The sequence below is a fragment of the Entelurus aequoreus genome, linkage group LG05 (genome assembly GCF_033978785.1).
Source record: "Entelurus aequoreus isolate RoL-2023_Sb linkage group LG05, RoL_Eaeq_v1.1, whole genome shotgun sequence".
NCBI lineage: Eukaryota > Metazoa > Chordata > Actinopteri > Syngnathiformes > Syngnathidae > Entelurus > Entelurus aequoreus.
The window spans coordinates 20,517,400-20,538,603 of NC_084735.1; the positions used below are offsets into that span (position 1 = coordinate 20,517,400).

General features: G+C 41.5%; 2 protein-coding genes across 3 annotated transcripts in view; both read left to right on the forward strand.

Annotated features, from left to right (window-relative positions):
• lypla2 (lysophospholipase 2) overlaps positions 1-10,469 on the forward strand; it is a 49,322-nt gene extending 38,853 nt beyond the window's left edge. Inside the window, exon 10 of the mRNA XM_062047368.1 lies at positions 9,370-10,469. Within this exon, the coding sequence (XP_061903352.1) occupies positions 9,370-9,420 (51 nt within the window). The 3' untranslated portion in view covers positions 9,421-10,469. The remainder of the gene's footprint in view (positions 1-9,369) is intronic.
• A 1,350-nt stretch (positions 10,470-11,819) lies between these two features.
• The window catches only part of LOC133650293 (splicing factor, proline- and glutamine-rich-like), a 30,894-nt gene continuing 21,509 nt past the window's right edge, over positions 11,820-21,204 (forward strand). For both annotated transcript variants that reach the window (XM_062047372.1, XM_062047373.1), the window contains exons 1-9: positions 11,820-13,865; positions 14,431-14,619; positions 14,707-15,008; positions 15,086-15,181; positions 16,400-16,596; positions 16,699-16,783; positions 16,859-16,970; positions 17,051-17,099; positions 18,954-19,051. In XM_062047372.1, the coding sequence (XP_061903356.1) occupies positions 11,967-13,865; positions 14,431-14,619; positions 14,707-15,008; positions 15,086-15,181; positions 16,400-16,596; positions 16,699-16,783; positions 16,859-16,970; positions 17,051-17,099; positions 18,954-19,051 (3,027 nt within the window). In that variant the 5' untranslated portion in view covers positions 11,820-11,966. The remainder of the gene's footprint in view (positions 13,866-14,430; positions 14,620-14,706; positions 15,009-15,085; positions 15,182-16,399; positions 16,597-16,698; positions 16,784-16,858; positions 16,971-17,050; positions 17,100-18,953; positions 19,052-21,204) is intronic.

The following is a 21,204-nucleotide window of genomic DNA, read 5'->3' on the forward strand; positions in this document are numbered from 1 at the left end:
GGGGGGCCACATTTAGAGAAAAAAGTGTGTCTGGGGCCGGTATATATCTATTTTTAGGAACACTAATACAAAACCTCACAATGATGTCTGATTGAATGCTAAAAACGAATGCTAAAATTCGGAATGGAGTTTTACATTTTTTTATTGAATGAGACACCCAGAATGTACATGAAAATAAAGCATGTGGGATTTACAGTATTAACTATGAACGATAAAACACTGAATATTGACAACATATGAACATCACACCCCCTGTCGATCGACATGTTTTACAATCAAGCGAAACGCAACAAAAATGCAACAAACACAGCGAAATATGAACGTGAAGGGTAAAAAAACCCCCACCTACAATCTGATACATCTGATATATCACTAAGCTTTAGAACTTTGTCGACTTTCGCGTCTGTCCCTGAAACCCGCATTTCAGGCTGGCCGTCCTGGAAACACTCTGGAAATGCTCCCCACCCACACTGCTTGGTGCCTTGTCTGAGCTGCTGTGACTTACATTACCATAGTAACTAGTATATCATGCAAAAGCGCAGATTCCACCCATTGAAATACTTTGTATAGTTCAAGACATACGGTAATTTGAAAACATCACTGCACATCATAATGGCAGCTGCAGTTTCCATCTTAAAGATCTAAAACAATTATTTGGGAATGTTCGGCAGGCCAGAATGAAACGCTTAGCATGTGGCCCCCGGCCCTTAATTTGCCCAGGTCTGGTCTGGATGCTCGCCATCCCGTGGTTGGGATGCCGTTGCGGTTACTGCAAATCCCGCTTTAGAAATGAAATTTCACGGCCCGTGGTATGGCAAATGTGGATATCGGTGGCCGCTATACTGAGTGAAAAAACTGTTTTGGTATGGAAAACGAGTGGCCACCATAGACAGGGTACATAAGACTACTTTTTTCTGTGGCCGCTATCGGCAAGTAACCGCTAATACAGGTTTGACTGTATCTGTCATTACTAGGGGTGTAAAAAAGATCGATTTTCAGATTACTCTCGATTCTTAATCGATTCCAAAAAATAAAAAATCTTTTTTTACAAGATTTGTTTTATTATTTTCAATCTGTCCTGTTCAGCCCCTCAGGCAAATCATATTGTTGATGTAGATGATCATATCTGCTTTACATATTTACTTTAGAAAAGAGAAGTGTGTGATACGTCTCTTGTTGCCTTATTTGTATTTGACTTTATTAAATGTTTGGGTAGAATTACACTACCGTTCAAAAGTTTGGGGTCACATTGAAATGTCCTTATTTTTGAAGGAAAAGCACTGTACTTTTCAATGAAGATAACTTTAAACTAGTCTTAACTTTAAAGAAATACACTCTATACATTGCTAATGTGGCAAATGACTATTCTAGCTGCAAATGTCTGGTTTTTGGTGCAATATCTACATAGGTGTATAGAGGCCCATTTCCAGCAACTATCACTCCAGTGTTCTAATGGTACAATGTGTTTGCTCATTGGCTCAGAAGGCTAATTGATGATTAGAAAACCCTTGTGCAATCATGTTCACACATCTGAAAACAGTTTAGCTCGTTACAGAAGCTACAAAACTGACCTTCCTTTGAGCAGATTGAGTTTCTGGAGCATCACATTTGTGGGGTCAATTAAACGCTCCAAATGGCCAGAAAAAGAGAACTTTCATCTGAAACTTGACAGTCTATTCTTGTTCTTAGAAATGAAGGCTATTCCACAAAAAAGTTTGGGTGACCCCAAACTTTTGAACGGTAGTGTATATTAAACAAAACCAGTTTTCTTTTAAGTAATATAGAAATTGATCTGAGCTTTGTATCTATTTTATGGAGGAATGTAGTTAATCATAGAACTGGCATCCAATGTTATTGAAAAAGTATAGATTTTGAATCGAGAATTGTTTTGAATTGAGAATCGATCCTGCATCGAATCGTTACCTCCAAGAATGGAATGGAATCGTGTGGTGTCCAAAGATTCACAGCCCTAGTCATTACTCTTCATTAGTGTTGCTTACATTTACATCATACAATTTAAAGAATGTGTTTTAAGTTGTTTGTGAGGCATATTATTGGGCTTAGAGCAGGGATATTCAATATAATTGTTTTGGGAAATTCTGAGGATCGGGTGGCCGGACTTCTCCCATCACTGTTAGTCTTATTTTCTATATTTCGGAGAACCAGTTTCCTCTTCAGTAGACATTTGATTTTGGTCTATTTATTTTGTCAGTGTTACAGGAGCGCTCTGCTGTTTTTAAGGAACTTTTGCAAAAAAACCTTGTTTAAGATCATCTCTATAACAGCACTCTAGTGTTTTTAAGAATCTGCTGCAAAAATGTGAGTCTCTCACAGTTTTTTTGGAACTGAACTAATGGACCATCAGTTAAATAGCCCAAGTGATGAAAAAGAGAGGACCTAAAATGAAACCTTGAGAAAAACCACTAGTATAACAAAAGAAGTTACAGCAACACCTTAAGTTACATAAATCACAGTACGAAAAATAACTGCCAAAAAGAAGAGGGCTTAAAAGGGTGCCTTGGGGAACATCTCAGTTGAGTTTGGAACCCAGTGTTAGCAAGGTTAAAATGTCAATGCAAGGATCTGCCAATGTGTTTATAGTGCTCCAAGCTCTTCGATACAACATGAGCACACTAGTGTTTTTAGGAATTTGCTGCAAAAATGTTTGTCTCCCGAGGTTTTAACTGAACTTGGGGCCTCTAATGACGTAATTCCCTGGATATGGTCCCCGAAGCCCCGGTTGAATAGCCCTGGCTTGAATATCGGAAGATTTTACACTAGTAGTGTTTTTCCATGAGTCCCTTGGGGTCTTGGAACAACACCCACAGATAGCACGGATCTACAGTACAGCGGTAATAGGGATGGGTACCAAATTCGATACTTTTATTGCTTTTATTCTGACATTTGACTTCTTTAACGGAAGTGAAAAAAAGCAGTTGTCAACCAAGCCAAGATAGCTGTTGTGCAGCAAACAGTGTACAAAATCTATGAGTACGCAAGGGGCCTAGATCTTAAGGCAAAAAGCAGATACGAGCAAAAGATCTAGCTATGCAATGGAATAGATCCCTATACTTTATCGAAAAAAGATTTGTCGAGTGATATCAAGGGTTATCTGTCCGTGGAGTTCCCAGACATATTGAACTATCTTGTGCTCCGACGTCATTCTACACAACAAAACAGATGAAAACATGGAAAAGCATGGAGGTCTACAACTTCTTTGTGTGTGGCTGGGTCAAGGAAATTGGCATCAAGACTCTCCCAGAAAAATATGCATCTTTGCATATGCATTTCATGATTTTTTTTGCGTCTGGCGTCCATGTAAACAAACTAACACCCGACAGCTCGAAACCCGTGACTGCATTTCCATTTAACAAGCTAACAATTACTGAACCATCACCATATTTGATTTTTGTCTTGTTATCATGTGCACTCAAACACATTTGTGTACAAAATTAACAAGAGGGGAGGCATAGAAGTACCTTTCCTGACAAAGCATCATTGTAACAATATCAAGATAATAATTCAGTGGGATATACTAAATGAGTAAAGTGTATTAAAAGTATATCAAACAAACCTTTAACAAACTTGTGCGTTTTTCGACTTTGCTCCTTTGGACTGACGTGTGTGCCACTTTGGTCGTCGTCTTTAGTAAAATCCTCAAGTCTTCCGCCCTTCCTGATTACCTCTCGAGGAACTCTGAAGAAACACTTATCCTTTTTTGCGATTTGACAATTTGTACAGCCGATAACAACACGAGCATAGTGGCATTTTACTTTGAGAAAGGCCAAATGGCGCCTATTCACCCATTGAGAACAGACGCTGTTTGACCACCACGCATAGGCAATGACGTCGTCAAAATCCAAGCAATAGGTACCGATCGAGTTCCGTCTGTACTCCGCACCAACTCACGTAAAACTACCATATTTTGACACCTTTTGTTGTTGCATGTGACGTCACGTCTGGTTGCGGACTCTGCACCCATTTTTAATAAAAAAATAAAATATTGATTTTGAATCGAGAATCGATTCTGAATCGAATCGTTATCCCTAAGAATCGAATCAAATCGTGTGGTGCCCAAAGATTCACAGCCCTACTGATTGGTATTAGCATTTTTACATGGCAATTTCATCACCTCGAAATTTGGTAAAGACAACTACAACTAAGATGCAGGTTAAAATCAAACAGCTGGTGTGTTTTAAGTACACTTTAGGGTTGTACGGCGTACTGATATAGTATCGCGGTACTAATGAATCAAAAACGGTACTATACTGTGTTTTAGAAGTACCGGCTCCCAGGCATGACGGCGCATCGTCACGTCGTGACATTGCTGGTTTTACGAGCATGTTCAGCAGAGCAAAATCACGGAGTACTTACAAGCAGACACAGTGTATAGACAGAAAAGGGAGAATGGACGCATTTTGGCTTAAAAACGAACGATAAAGGTGACGCTATAACACTGAAACACCCTCAGGAAGAGGTGCTTTAAGACATGCTAGCAGCGAACATCCATCTGCATTCGGCAGTGTTTTAGCTACTTCCAAATCACTAACCCACCCTTCCATGGCGATGAATAAAGTGAGTTTCTTACAAGTATCATCCCTGCAGGATGAGGAATAGCTATAAACATGCTTCATTACACACCGTAGGAGGATACAATAGCTCACCGGCCTCACCGCTATCAAAAGGTAGTGCGCCTGAATGTAAACAAATGCAATGGGTGGATCTACACCTGACATCCACTGTAATGATACCAAGTACAAGAGCGTATCGAGTCGATGCTACTACGATTACATTATTGTCACAAAATCTTTTTTCCTTTTTTAAAAATTCATATTATGTTTATAAACTCAAGAAATCACCAAACAACAGAAGAATAAGTGATTATTACATTTGAACAGAAGTGTACACTACAAAAAGTCAGTGTTCAAAAACAAGAAAAAAAAATACAAAAATTATGGATATTTTATTTGAACTAAATAAATGATAAATGGGTTATACTTGTATAGCGCTTTTCTACCTTCAAGGTACTCAAAGCACTTTGACAGTATTTCCACATTTACCCATTCACACACTGATGGCGGGAGCTGCCATGCAAGGCGCTAACCAGCAGCCATCAGAGGCAAAGGGTGAAGTGTCTTGTCCAAGGACACAACGGACGTGACTAGGAAGGTAGAAGGTGGGAATTGAACCCCAGTAACCAGCAACACTCAGATTGCTGGCACAGCCACTCTATCAACTTCGCCACGCCGTCCCCTAAGCAAAATGATTTGCCAATAGAACAAGAAAATTAGGCTTGTCAAGACTTTCCAAAACAATTCAAATTAGCTAACCTCAATGAACCCCAAAATACCTTAAAATAAGTATATTCTCACTAATAACAAGTGCACTTTTCTTGGTAGAAAAAAAATTAGACCTTTTTACTCAATATGTTGAAAAATATTCTTAAATTAAGTAAATGCTAGTGCCATTATCTTGACATAATGATATGCGCTCGGCATCATGATTTTTTTTTTTATGCTTTAAGTAAGAAATCATTACTTTAAAAAAGTAGTTTTATACTTGTGAGTGTTGATGACATAGCTTTGCAGCAGTTGATATTCTAGTTTCAAGCATGTTTTACTCAATATAGGTCATAAAATCTCAGCAACAAGCTGTAATATCTTACTGAGATCATTTAGGACCAAAACACTTAAAACAAGTGAAACACTCTAACATAAAATCTGCTTAGTGAGAAGAATTATCTTATCAGACAGAAAATAAGCAAATATCACCCTTATTTGAGATATCTAATCTTACCTAGATTTCAGTTTTTGCACTGTAGATAGAACATGTTGAAACGGAAAATAAGACGATCTTACAGTAAATGAACAAGCAGATTAATAATCAATTTTTACAGCTTGTCCTTTATCATTTTGACAAAATAATAAAATGAGAAATGACACAATATGTTACTGCATACGTCAGCAGACAAATTAGGAGTATTTGTTTGTTTACTTACTACTAAAAGACAAGTTGTCTAGTATGTTCACTATTTTATTTAAGGACAAAATTGTTCTTCTATTGCAATAAGAAACACATGTTTAATGTACCGTAAGATGTTGAGTTAATATAAAGCCAATAATGCCATTTTTTGTGGTCACTTTATTCATACTTGCCAACCTTGAGACCTCCGAATTCAAGAGATGGGGGGTTTGAGGTGGGTGGGGGGCGGGGGGGTGTTGGTGGTACCGGGGGTGTATATTGTAGCGTCCCGGAAGAGTTAGTGCTGCAAGGGGTTCTGGGTATTTGTTCTGTTGTGTTTATGTTGTGTTACGGTGGGGATGTTCTCTCGAAACGTGTTTGTCATTCTTGTTTGGTGTGGGTTCACAGTGTGGCGCATATTTGTATTTGCGGACGGCGTGGCGCTGTTTGGAGAGTGGCTGTGCCAGCAACCTGAGGGTTCCTGGTTAGATCCCCACCTTCTGCCAACTTCGTCACGTCTGTTGTGTCCTTCAGCAAGACACTTCACCCTTGCTCCTGATGGGTCGTGGTTAGGGCCTTGCATGGCAGCTCCCGCCTTCAGTGTGTGAATGTGTGTGTGAATGGGTGAATGTGGAAATAGTGTCTAAGCGCTTTGAGTACCTTGAAGGTAGAAAAGCGCTATACAAGTATAACCCATTTACCATTTAACAGTGTTAAAGTTGTTTATACGGCAACCCTCAGTGTGACCTGTATGGCTGTTGACCAAGTATGCCTTGCATTCACTTGTGTGTGTGAAAAGCCGTAGATATTATGTGATTGGGCCGGCACGCAAATGCAGTGCTTTTAAGGCACGCCCCCAATATTGTTGTCTGGGTGGAAATCGGTAGAAATTCGGGAGAATGGTTGCCCCGGGTGATTTTCGGGAGCAGCACTGAAATTCGGGAGTCTCCCGGGAAAATCGGGAGGGCTGGCAAGTATGCCTTTATTTAGGAAAGTATCGAAATACATTTTGGTACCGGTACCAAAATATTGGTATCGGGTCATGTAGGGTGCAACATAAGACAATACTTCCACACTCAAGCTAATGGCAAACAGTACTTCCTGACTGCATACTTGCAAATGTTAAGTGGAAGCGTAAGAAAACAAGACAGCACAGTTATCGTTATCGTGTTAAAAGTGAAATTAGAGATAGATGTCCGATAAATGCTTTAAAATGTAATATCGGAAATTATCGGTATCGGTTTCAACCTCCCGATTTTCCCGGGAGACTCCCGAATTTCAGTGCCCCTTCCGATAATCTCCCGGGGCAACCATTCTCCCGAATTTCTCCCGATTTCCACCCGGACAACAGTATTGGGGGCGTGCCTTAAATAACTGCCTTTAACGCATACTTGCCAACCTTGAGACCTCCGATACCGGGAGGTGGGGGGTCGGGGTGGGGGTGGGGCGGGCGTGGTCGGAGGTGGGCTTGGGGCGTGGTTAAGAGGGGAATATATTTAAGCTACAATTCACCAACTCAATATATATATATATATATATATATATATATATATATATATATATATATATATATATATATATATATATATATATATATATATATATATATATATATATATATATTAGTGGCGTGCGGTGAGGTTAATGTCTGGTGAGGCACGACTGCATCATCACAGTCAGATTTACAAACATATTAGGCGTACCTAATGTTGTGTCCCTGCGGTCGTTCGCGGCTCCTGCAGCGCGAGCATTGTTGTTTTTGCACTTTTTGGCTTCTTGTTAAGTGACTTTTTTTGGGTGGATTCGGTCTTGCACGTGGAGGGTTTGGGTGTGGGCTTTGGTTGGTGTGGCGCTCCCGTCGGGCGGTGCATTCTGCGGCGGAGGTGCTTGGCACCAGGAGGCGGGGTTATGAGACGAGCCTCACACTGTGTCTTCGCAGCAGTTTTATGAATGCTCAGCACTAAATATACGTTACACACATACAGTTGTTGACAAAATACACTGTACATTATATACTTCAGCTAACTAAACTATGGAAATGTATAATATAGTTCATATAGCAATACGGTCTCACTGCACGGCAGGCCAGCAGTTAGCCGAGTCATTGTGCACAATCCATGTTGAGGCACAACGCAGTGATGTGCCTCAACTGGCTGCTGATCACTGCACCGTCTCTTCTCAGTATTTGAACGGCAAATGTGAAAATAAAAATAAAAATAATCTAAAACTGGTGAAATTAAATGGAAAATAACTTTAGTATAATCACTAGATACATATAACAATTTAATTTTTTTTCTTTTCTTTTTTTTTTCTTTCCATGATGGCAGGTGAGGCCCCGCCTCCCCTGCCTCTAGTGACTGCACGCCACTGATATATATATATATATATATATATATATATATATACATATGTATGAAATACTTGACTTTCAGTGAATTCTAGCTATATATATATATATTTATTTTATTATACATATAAATAAAAGAAATACTTGAATTTCAGTGTTCTGGAGGCTATCCAGTAGATGGCAGTATTGTCCTGTTTAAGAGTGTCACAACATTGCTGTTTACGGCAGACAAACTGCTTTACGGTAGACTAAACGTGACTGCTGTTGTGTGTTGTTACCGCGCTGGGAGGACGTTAATGAAACTGCCTAACAATAAACCCACATAAGAAACCAAGAACTCGCCCTCGATCATTCTACAGCTATGATGTCATTGGGCAGGCAAGCTGTTTATATTGTGGGAAAGCGGACGTGAGAAAAGGCTGTCTCCACTCAGGTCCGCATTGAGCTGGAGGGGGCGTGGCCTCCAGCTCCGGCTGAATACCGGGAGTTTGTCGGGAGAAAATTTCTGCCGGGAGGTTATCGGGAGAGGCGCTGAATACCGGGAGTCTCCCGCTAAAAACGTGAGGGTTGTCAAGTATGCTTTAACGTCCTCTACCACATGTCGTCACGTCCGCTTTTCCTCCATGCAAACAGCGTGCCGGCCCCTGTCACATAATATATGCGGCTTTTACACACACACACAAGTGAATGCAAGGCATACTTGATCAACAGCCATACAGGTGCAAGGCATACTTGATCAACAGCCATACAGGTCACACTGAGGGTAGCCGTATAAACAACTCTAACACTGTCACAAATATGCGCCACACTGTGAAACCACATCAAACAAGAATGACAAACACATTTCGGGAGAACATCCGCACCGTAATACAACATAAACACAACAGAACCAATACCCAGAACCCCTTGCAGCACTAACTCTTCCGGGACGCTACAATATACACCCCTTACTTTCAAATGTGAAAGGAGCCCATCCCTCGTGACAATAAGTGTTTCGTGAGATGATTACCTTATTGACATTGGAACGTGCAGTTGAGTGTGTGCTCTTGTCTCGCTTGCAGGAGATGCTGGCAGTAAAGGAATTCATCGAGAAGTACTTGCCTCGGATCTGACCTCGCCGCCTCGATCCGACTGTGACGCCCCCTCTTCCCCCTCGTGACACTGACCTCTCTCACCCTTGATCTGTCGTTCCCCCAACAGGAAACAGCCATGAGCACCCTCTCTTCCTTCCACACACTTTTGAGCTGCATTAATAAATGGACATTTGTCACAAACTAATTGGATGTAACTAAAGTGATCTCACTCATAATGGGTAGCCTCTGGAGGGAGAAACACCACCTCACACGGAACATTCCTGGTGATTTATCCTTGTTTTCATCCACTGTCACCTTATTTTGATTTAGCTGTCTTCCTTTCCCTCCCCTTTTGATGTTTTCTTAATGCCGACTCGAAACCCTGCCACCCACCCCCCGTTACGTTGTTTGCGTCATTGTCCGACAAGTTTGAAGCTGCGTATTCCCGCTGGTTAAGCCCATCTCCCTCCTTTGGCCACTTGGTGTCTAACCCACTGATCAAGTTCAAAGCTTCCCAACATGGCAACAGACGGAGAGAAAGGTAACCGGTGGGCGGTTCGACAAAGTGAAGAAAGTTAACCCTGAGCAGTTTGATCTGTAAGGAGTCGTGTCAGTAAACAAAACTTTTCCCAGGTGTTTTTTTTTTTTTTACATTTTCCTTTTCAGATGTTGCTTTCAATTTCCTCATGTTCTTTAGTTTGCAAAGTCGATTTGAAAAAGACGAGGACAGACATCCGCGTTGATTGTTGTTGACAAATCAATGAATGTCTCTGTCGCGTCACATATGAAATCATGCAACCTGTGTTTGCTTTGTGTCCTCGTCAACTGCTGCCTCACTTCTTTCTTCTTCTTTTTTTTTGTCAGTGTGTGTGTGTGTGACACATTCTCATTTTCCTCAGTTGTATGTTGTGATTGGTTTGAATTTTTACATATGTTTTTGTGTAACGGAACATATTTTTTTGTGTTTATTTTGCCACTGTTGTCATCTCATCCTTTGTTGTTGCGTGTTTATATTGATGATTATTCAGTAAAGTTATGTTGTTTCCAAGCACCTGTAATGCAGAATAAATGACAAGAAAAACGGTAAATGTTGAGTGAAATGTTTTTAGGTGATGAACTGAAGCGCACACACAAGACTTTTCAAACCGCATACGTGTCGGTCGGTCATGTAATGACCAATAATACCACTTTTTCACTGCGTCGTAATGTTATTTCTCATTTTTCTGCGCTTTTGCTGCAGGTTGTTAGGAAAGTTGCGAGTTTGAGGCCGTTGCAGAGGAGAGGAAATGGGAAAAGCAACACTGCAATCAGCAGAAACGCATCATGGCTTTGAAATTCCAACACAGGCATGACATTACAATGTAATATTCAGCCTTTAAATTAGATTTTAAAGCACTTATAGACATACTGAATATGTTGGGTACACTTTTTAAATTGTAACTACCTTTGCCCTGCCTGGCTATGAAAGTAAATAAGTATAAATGTGAAGGTATTTCACTACATCTAACTTTATTTGAACAATGTATGTTTTGGTTGTTGCATTTTAATTTTAATGAATGGGAACATGAAAATCCGATTGTTTTATTTGAATTTTACTTTATTTTTATTTTAAACACCCTTTTCAGCGTTGAAGAGAAATAGCTACATCTAAAACTGTTTTTTTCGTTTTATATTTCACAACCAAAATGAAAATAGTTAATCAGCTGAAATCCATCAAGTGGTCTTTGTGATGTAGGCTATAAAAAACATAGTGAATTCCGGTTCCGGTGTTGAATATTAAAAAATAATTTGTTTTTGCTACAGTTTTGCGTTTCTTCTTACAGGAGGTTTTTGTATGTGAAACATAAAATAAATAGAAAACCGTATGTGGGATGTAGTCGTTGCCTTTCAACACGGAAAAACGTTGGATGTTTTCCATTTTATTTTGAGTTTCAAAATAAAATAATAAACCAGTCGTTTCTTGTTTTTCCAATTCGACTTCACGACACGAACATATCAACAATCTGCCCATTATATATATATATATATATATATATATATATATATATATATATATATATATATATATATATATATATATATATATATATATATATATATATATATATATATATATATATATGCGTTTTTCAATCATACTTTGAATATTTGCATTGTAACTATAAGGGTTCATTAAACATTTTAAACATTTAAAATATAAAATGATACATTTCCCGAATCGGCGTGACTTTAGGCCTACGTCAAAATAAAACAACCGAAGGAAACCAACTAATTCAAGATAAAACAGTTTTAGGGTGAAATATAAAAGGTAGATACAAAAATGACATAAAGCCTTTGTGACCAAACTCATACTCATTGGTTACTAGTGATATAAACAGGGGCGATTGGCTCCGCCTTCTTTTAAAAATGAACCAATGAGAGTATTAGGGCGGTGCCTTTGTAGCAGAAGACGAAGAAGAAAGAAGTCTTTGTAGCGCAACCGTCGGCAGCCATCTTTGACACGTTCTAACCCAGAGCGAGCGTCGTGTTTGTGAGCTTTACGGCGTTTAGTGCTACTTTATATACGTAGTCGGTAGTAAGGATCGATGTCTCGATTTCATAATAACCGCGGCGGCATGGGAATGAATCAATTCCAGCCTCGCAGAGGTGGTGGAGTCGGTGGTCCGATGCGCGGTGGTTTTATCCCCCAAATGAGGAACCACCCTTTCCAAAACCACCACCAAAGAGGACAGAACAACAACAACAACTTCAATAGGTCGTCCAACCATGGACAGCAGGCGACTCAACAGAAGCCAGCTATCATCCCACCGCCGAGCCCTGGGCCTGCTCTCACCATGCAAGGACCGACGGAGAAGCAGCAGACACCCACCAAGCAGGAGCCAGCGAAGCCGGCAACCCCTGCGATCGAGCCCAACAATCAGCGCAAGGAAGTAGCATCGCCCCAGCTGAACCAGGCCAACATCAACCAGCAGCTTAAGTCACCTAATGCAAATGCTAACAGACAGCAGCAAAATCAATTTGCGCTGACCAGTCCCAAGTCGGGGCCGCAGCAGGACCAGAAGGGAGCCCCGCAACAAAACCAGCAGGCCCAGAGGACAGGCCAACAACCAAATCAGCAGCAACAGAAGCAGACCCCAGGCCAGCAACAAATTCAACAGAAGCAGACCCCAGGCCAGCAACAAATTCAACAGAAGCAGACCCCAGGCCAACAACAAACTCCACCGAAGCAGACTCCAGCCCAGCAACAAGTTCAACCAAAGCAGACCCCAGGTCATCAACAAATTCAATCAAAGCCGACACCAGGCCAGCAACAAATTCAACCGAAGCAGACCCCAGGCCAACAACAAATTCCAGCGAAGCAGACCCCAGGCCAGCAACAAATTCCAGCGAAGCAGACCCCAAGTCAGCAACAAATTCCAGCGAAGCAGACCCCAAGTCAGCAACAAATTCAACCGAAGCAGAGCCCAAGTCAGCAACAAATTCCACCGAAGCAGACCCCAAGTCAGCAACAAATCCCACCGAAGCAGAGCCCAAGTCAGCAACAGATTCAACCGAGGCAGAGCCCAAGTCAGCAACAGATTCAACCGAGACAGAGCCCAAGTCAGCAACAGATTCAACCGAGGCAGAGCCCAAGTCAGCAACAAATTCAACCGAAGCAGACCCCAGGTCAGCAACAATTTCAACCGAACCAGACCCCAGGTCAGCAACAAATTCAACCGAACCAGACCCCAGGCCAGCAACAAATTCAACCGAACCAGACCCCAGGCCAGCAACAAATTCAACAGAGCCAGACCCCAGGCCAGCAACAAATTCTACAGAACCAGACCCCAGGCCAGCAACAAAACCAGATGAGCCAGAGGCCGGGCCAGCAACAGAACCAGAGAATGGATCAACAGCAAAACCAGAGGGGAGGTCCACAACACGACCAGAGAATGGATCAACAGCAAAACCAGAGGGGAGGCCCACAACAGGACCAGAGGATGGGTCAGCAGCAGAACCAGAGGGGAGGCCCACAACAGGACCAGAGAATGGGTCAGCAACAAAACCAGAGGGGGGCCCCACACCAGGACCAGAGGATGGATCAGCAACAAAACCAGAGGGGGGCCCAACAACAGGACCAAAGGATGGATCAGCAACAAAACCAGAGGGGGGCCCAACAACAGGACCAAAGGATGGGTCAGCAACAAAACCAGAGGGGAGGCCCGCAACAGGACCAGAGGATGGGTCAGCATCAAAACCAGAGGGGAGGCCCGCAACAGGACCAGAGGATGGGCCAGTATCATAACCAGAGGGGAGGCCCGCAACAGGACCAGAGGATGGGTCAGCAACAAAACCAGAGGAGAGGCCCTCAACAGGACCAGAGGATGGGTCAGCAACAACACCAGAGGGGAGGCCCGCAACAGGACCAGAGAACCGGGCCTCATAGCAGTCAAGACCAAGGAGAGGAGGCAGCGGGCAAAAGTTCGGATGAAAGTCAAGCAAAGGTTTGTTTTGATTTTAATATGCAGTATTATTTTAGTTTCCCTTTAAACCGCTAAAATGTCGACGATGGTGTCAGCTAAACGCATTTTTATCTTAGTTGCATGGGTGTTTAACTTGATTAACTAAGCATCCCGCAGGGGCGGTGCGACAAAGCGCACGTTCAGCAAAAAGACGTTCCTCCCTTTTGTCTTTACAACAACGCGAGGTGGGGGATATATCGAACGCACCCAGTGTTTGCGCTTTCATCAGTCCGCCATTTTGTCTAAAGGCCTTAGTAATAAACCTATGTAATCTCTTGGTTTTTTGAACGCTGTTGTTCATTTACTTTCACAAAATGTGTCGATTAGTTTAACTCCAGCCTTATGAATGTAGGAATAGAGACAGTTGCATGTTTATCTCCGTGGTCGCGCTGTATCGAATTTGACGACACCAGCGTGTGTCCTCGGGAAGTAAAGATGGCGACGGTGAAAATAACACTGACCTCCCCCTCCTTTGTTACGTCATGTTTTTTGAATACTCACAAACAATACATTGCCGGCGATTTAAAAGTATTTCGATATTTCACAGGAGTTTAAGGCGCCATTGTCCATGTTGCTAAAGCCTGGCGAGAAAACATACACACAGCGATGCCGTCTGTTCGTCGGCAATCTTCCCAATGACATCACAGAGGAGCATTTCAGGAAGCTTTTCGCCAAGTATGGCGAGCCAAGTGAGGTCTTCATTAACAAAGCCAAAGGCTTTGCTTTCATTCGACTGGTAGGTTGAATTTTGAACGCAAACATCACCAACACAGGCTCATTTGGATTGACCATTGCTCTCATTTAATGTGTTCTTCATTTGAAGGAGTCTCGTGCTTTGGCCGAGATAGCAAAAGTGGAGCTTGATGACACGCCAATGAAAGGCAGAACCCTCCGTGTACGGTTTGCCACACACTCTGCGGCTCTTTCCATCAAGAACCTGTCACCCTATGTTTCCAACGAGCTCCTGGAGGAGGCTTTCTCACAGTTCGGGTTGGTGGAAAGGGCCATTGTCATTGTTGACGACCGCGGGCGCTCCACCGGCAAGGGCATTGTGGAGTTTGCTTCCAAGCCTGCGGCCAGGAAGGCCCTGGATCGATGCAACGAGGGAGTCTTTCTGCTCACCACGTAAGTTGACTCTGCGGATGCTTTGGTACTCGGGGGGGACCTTGGAAGACTTAATGTTTTTGTTTCCATCTTTTCAGGTCACCAAGGCCCATAGTTGTGGAGCCCCTTGAGCAGTATGATGATGAAGATGGACTTCCTGAGAAATTGGCACAGAAGAACCTCAGATATCAAGCGTAAGCAGACCCCCCTGAATCAACCTAAAATGTTTTGTCCGATTTACGTTAGTTATTTCATAACTCAGGCTGTTGAACGATTAGAATATTTAATTGCGGTTAATTGCATTTTGTGCATAGTTAATTCACGATTAGTCACTTTGTTCAGAGCTAAGTCATAATAAATTGTGATTAATTTACGATTAGTCACTTTGTTCAGAGTTAAGTAATAATACATTATGATTAATCACTCAGTACGTTTTTTTCTTGTCTTTTTTAAAATGTACAACCAACATGACTGGACAATTTGATTTATGTATATGTTTGTTAATTAAACATTATGCTTTTTTTTTTAAACAAAATGGACAAATGACAGACTCATGACATTTTCCACCAAAAGTCTAATCCAGTCCATTACTGCTTTATCCATTTGTTTGTGTGTGCGTGCGCGTATTGTATATTAGGACTCCTCGTGGTATCAAATCTCATGGTACGATATCACTGTATTAAGGGGCTATGGTACGATACCAGGAATGTTGTCATTATTTATCCGCTTCATCTTGTCTCCTTTTTAATTGTGAATCGCAACCACTAGAAAGACTTAAAAATGCCACAATTGGTGTAAAATGAAGTGGCAGGAATGTTTAAGATAAACACACTTACTGTAATTGAAGACAAACGTAATGCTGTCATTATTTATCCGCTTCATCTTGTCTCCTTTTTAAATGTGAATCGCAACCTCTAGAAAGACTTAAAAATGCCACAATGTGTAAAATGAAATGGCAGGAATGTTTAAGATAAACACACTTACTGTAATTGAACACAAACGTAATGCTAAACTGTTCTAATCATATTTATTACTACAAACATGAATTTTTAAGTATGAAGAATTGTGCAGGGACATCCACTATTTCTAGCAAATATTTAAAAAAAATATAGATGTGTGTCTTTAAAGTGACAATATAAACATCCAGTGTAACAAGTGTAAAAGAATAATGTCACTTAATGTCTTTCAACTTTTACTTTCTGAGAAGCAGTGTTCTCTACAGTGGACATGTTTAGCGGTCTGTGTGTATACACATAATATACTACATACATATCTATCTATTTATCTCTTTATCTCTCAGACACCAATTTTACCTATTTGTTAAAACATTTTTTTTCTTCCAAAAGTGGGTTAATTGGATTCAACAAAGTTATATTTGTGGTTTATTTTACATTTTTCTTCTATCGTAACAGAGAGCGCGAAGAACCTCCTCGCTTTGCCCGGCCAGGCACCTTTGAGTTCGAGTACTCTAAGCGTTGGAAGTCCCTTGACGAGATGGAGAAGCAACAGAGGCAGCAAGTGGAGAAAAACATGCGCGAGGCTCGTGAGAAGCTCGAGAGTGAGATGGATGATGCCTACCATGAGCACCAGGCCAACATGCTCCGCCAAGGTAGGAAAGACCGGTGATCCTGCCGTCACATCAGATCTTTTCAGTTGTACTTGACCCAAGCAACCTTAGAGGACATGTATAAAATCTAATTGTTTTTTGCAGATCTGCTCAGGCGACAGGAGGAGCTGCGGCGCATGGAAGAGATGCACAGTCAGGAGATGCAGAAGAGGAAGGAGATGCAGTTAAGGTATTGAAGTCCACTAGACTTTGGCGCGCCATGCTTTTTAGTTTGCTTGTTGTTAAAGATGTCTGTTGTGAGTAGACAAGAGGAAGAGCGTCGCAGGAGGGAGGAGGAGATGCTACGCAAGCGAGAAGTGGAAGAACAGTTGCGGCGTCAGCGTGAGGAGAACTATAGGATGAACAACTTCATGGACGTAAGTTTGACTTGTAAATAAAGTGACAAATACTACGCTGATCAAGTTGTGACATACTTTTTAAATGTATTTATTTTCAGAGGGAGAGAGAGATGAGAATGACTTCTTCTGGTACAATGGGCATGGGAGGTAAGTTAATTTATTTGTTTTGTTAATGTTCAACAATGAATGAAACACTTGCTTATAAAGACTATTCCTAACCAACCCTTCTATTTTTTTAAACTACCCTCTAATTTCAAACTTCCCATTTTAGAGAAATGTGTATTTGCACACATACTGCCTTTTTTTTCCCGATACCAGATGCATTTTTGGTTCTTTCCAGTAAGGCTACAAAGCCTTCCTTAGAACATGTTTTAATGACTGGCTTCTTAATAACTGATTCTGTTTGTTAAGCCATTTAACTTCTTTTAAACCGAACTGCTGCTTTTGACACAGTTGACCACATAATTATTTTGACTGTGTGGATGTCAGGAGGACTTCCCTGAAGTGGTTCAGCTCATACCTGTCAGGGAGATGCCTCTGTAAGACTGGGAGACTTCACGTCGTCCACTGTCCCCTTTGACTGTGTAGACCGTCAGCGATGCTGGATCGATCCTTTACTAGACTTGACCCTTTTCAAGAACTCTTTCATCTCACAGCCTCCACCTTTGGCGTGATTTTAGACAATGGTCTTAAAGTACCAGTAGAGTGGAAAAACAAGTTGACTTTAAGTATGCTGAATTGTGTTCCATTGTATCCGTTAAACCATATCCAATTGTATTTCCAATCCGCAAAGTTTGTGAAAATACACAAAATGATTTAATTTCAGACGACCAATTTGAATATTTCGCTCCCGATCGTGTTTGGCAATTTCCGTAGATTTGGGATCAGATGGTGTCACAAAAGGAGCGCCTCTGCACTTTAACTATATCATCAGCTGGTGAAAGTCATTCTAGATTATAAATCAGCAGCCTAAACAGGGAATCCCAGACTTCCCTCCCCCAGCCACTTAGTCCAGCTCTTCCCGGGGGATCCCAAGGCGTTCCCAGGCCAGCCGGGAGACATAGTCTTCCCAACATGTGCTGGGTCTTCCCCGTGGCCTCCTACCGGTCGGACGTGCCCTAAACACCTCCCTAGGGAGGCGTTCGGGTGGCATCCTGACCAGATGCCCGAACCACCTCATCTGGCTCCTTTTGATGTGGAAGAGCAGCGGCTTTATACTTTGAGCTCCTCCCGGATGGCAGGGCTTCTCACCCTATCTCTAAGGGAGAGCCCCGCCACCCGGCGGAGGAAACTCATTTTGGCCGCTTGTACCCGTGATCTTGTCCTTTCGGTCATAACCCAAAACTGCTGACCATTGGTGAAGATGGGAACGTAGATCGACCGGTAAATTGAGAGCTTTGCCTTCCGGCTCAGCTCCTTCTTCACCACAACGGATCGATACAGCGTCCGCATTACTGAAGTCGCCGCACCGATCCGCCTGTCGATATCACAATCCACTCTTCCCTCACTTCTGAACTTCTGAACAAGACTCCGAGGTACTTCAACTCCTCCACTTGGCAACCCAAAAATCTATTATTATTGCATCTTTAATTCATGTATATTGATGCAGTTTTACATTCCTTTTTGTTTCACTAAATAAGCGTTTATCACTTGCAACTGTAAAAAAAACAATTCAATAGGAATTAGAAAGGGTTAAATTAATTCCCACATGTATTGATGAAAATTTGTTGCAAGCTGGACCATAAGTCCCCGACAGTAAAGGAGCTGGTCGGATCTCTCGTTGAGGTAACTCGCTGCAGTTAGCCAAATTTTAGAACTGTCTGCATTACTTTATTTACAATAAATAAATCGATTATTGACGTTCACTAATCGATTTTATAATCTGCCATGTCCGAAATGCGATGCATCTAAAAATCTATTATTTCCCCCACCTCTAAGAGAGGATCTGTTTCTGTTTTTTTCCAGCACTTTTGTTTTTGACTTGTTTGTTTTCCTGTTCAGATATGTCCTTTACCACCGTCACCCAGAACTTCTCATTGAGTGGAATGGGATTTGAGGGGCAGCAGTCATCTCCAGGATCCATGATGAGCAACGAAATGGTAATGTATCCCGTTTCCAGGAAGCTCAGTAGTTGATGTAGCTAGTGTTTCGCCTTTCCCTTCAGTGGGAAAAGACTCTGAACTGATTAGTGTTCTTTAAACGTTTGCTTGGTTCCGATGGGAGGTTCGAGATTGTTACGTATGCTTTCTGCCTGTCGATACTTGCAGATACAAATGTTCTTTACTGGCAAGCCAGTCCCCCTCAGGTTTGTTTATCAGTGGATAAACTTAAGTTAGTCACCAGCCTGTACTAAATTCTAATACTTCTCACATATCACACTTTTGCAAGCCCTGTCTCTTGTGAGCTGGACAGGCACTTTTTCTTGGCAGTAGGCAGAACGGTGTGCATGTTTTAATGTAAAGCCCTTTTATATTGTTGACAGCGTGCCCTTGTATTTTCAAGTAAGTCTTCCATGCTGTGCTAGCACTTAGAAGCAGAATCAGCCATGAGAAGAAATGTTCTTGTGCTCCTTTTTGTACAACTTAGTGACACATATTTGCATTTATCTTGGATAACCTTTGGCTCACTACCTTTTTTTTCCTCTACAGAAGTGTGTTTAGTGCAGGCTGGCGGTCTAGCAAATAAACAAGAAAGAGAAGTCACTTAAGACTCAATTTCTAACTCCTGGGGAGGGACACGGCCTTGTGAAATAGTGCTGCCTGTTTTTTTGCTCAGGTGGATTTGAGTTGAAGTAGAAGTTGGTCATACTCTTGTTTGCACCTATAATAGGGCTGGGCGATATGGCTGAAAATTGTATCACAATATGTGTTTTATTGCGGTCAGTATGGATGATCATTTATATTTTTTATGACTTTTTAAAAATAAGAACCAGGGGAAAAATATCTTAAATATAAAAATGTTTAATACAAATGTAACCTCCCTCTGATTACAATCCCCTCATCTATCAAGACCGAAAGGAAAGTGTCAACACAACCATGGAAAATACTCTAGAATCACAATAAACATTTAACAATAACCTCTTAAGCTAAGGTGGTGTGGTACTATCGGCCTTGGTGGGGATGAGCGGCTCACATAATTTACAGACCAAATTACCGTAATTTCCGGACTATAAGCCGCTACTTTTTCCCCTCGTTCTGGTCCCTGCGGCTTATACAACGGTGCGGCTTATATACGGCCTGTTCTTCTCCGACACCGACGAAGAGGATTTCGGTGGTTTTAGTACGCAGGAGGAAGACGATGACACAATGATTTAAGACTGACTTTTCATATACCGGTAGGCTGGTTATTTTGATAACATACAGGCGAGCACTTTGTATTACTTTGCACCGTTGTATTATTTGTACTCTGCACGAATGCTGTTCGCCATGTCAAAAATGTGAAAGTTTGATTGAATGATTAAAAGATTTATTGTTAATAAATGGGACGCTTTGCGTTCCCAAACAGTCATCTCTGTCCCGACAATCCCCTCCGTGGTAGCAGGAACCCCTATATACTACAGTAATTACACATCAAAACCCTGCGGCTTATAGTCTGGTGCGGCTTATATATGGAGCGATCTGTATTTTCCCCTAAATTTAGCTGGTGCGGCTTACAGTCAGGTGCGGCTTATAGTCCGGAAATTACGGTAGTCTGAATGTGGTCCCTTTTTATTTTATTTTTTTAATCTAAAAACAATAAAAACCTGCCATGCTGTCAATGATTTCTCTTAAGTTAACAATTTCTACGCTCTCCGCAGCACTCATTTTTAGTTTCTCTTTTCCAAAGAATCAACTGCGAGACAACAAGGCACAACCAAACTTGATAGTTGATACTATTACTTGATTGGCTGATCAGTGATCTCTTTTTGTGTTGCTCGGTTACCATAGAGCGAATGCCTTTGTTAATGCAAGCAACCTTGCTTTGCAACTTCCCAGTTTTTTCCGACGAAGAAAATTGAACAAATTTTTTAAAGATTACTTACGTGTATCGCAATATATATATTGATATAATTTTACCGCCCAGCCCTAACCTATAACGACATTTACATACTTTCCTACCTAAAAATGAAAATTTGTATAATTAGTTGACAGTTCGAAGTCATCTTGTCAATAGCAAGCTGCACCCTCCTTCACATTTGTGTAGTTGTCTTTTGAGACATGCTACCTTGAATATATTCACTTCATGTGCAGTACATTCCTTCTTTTAGCCAGAA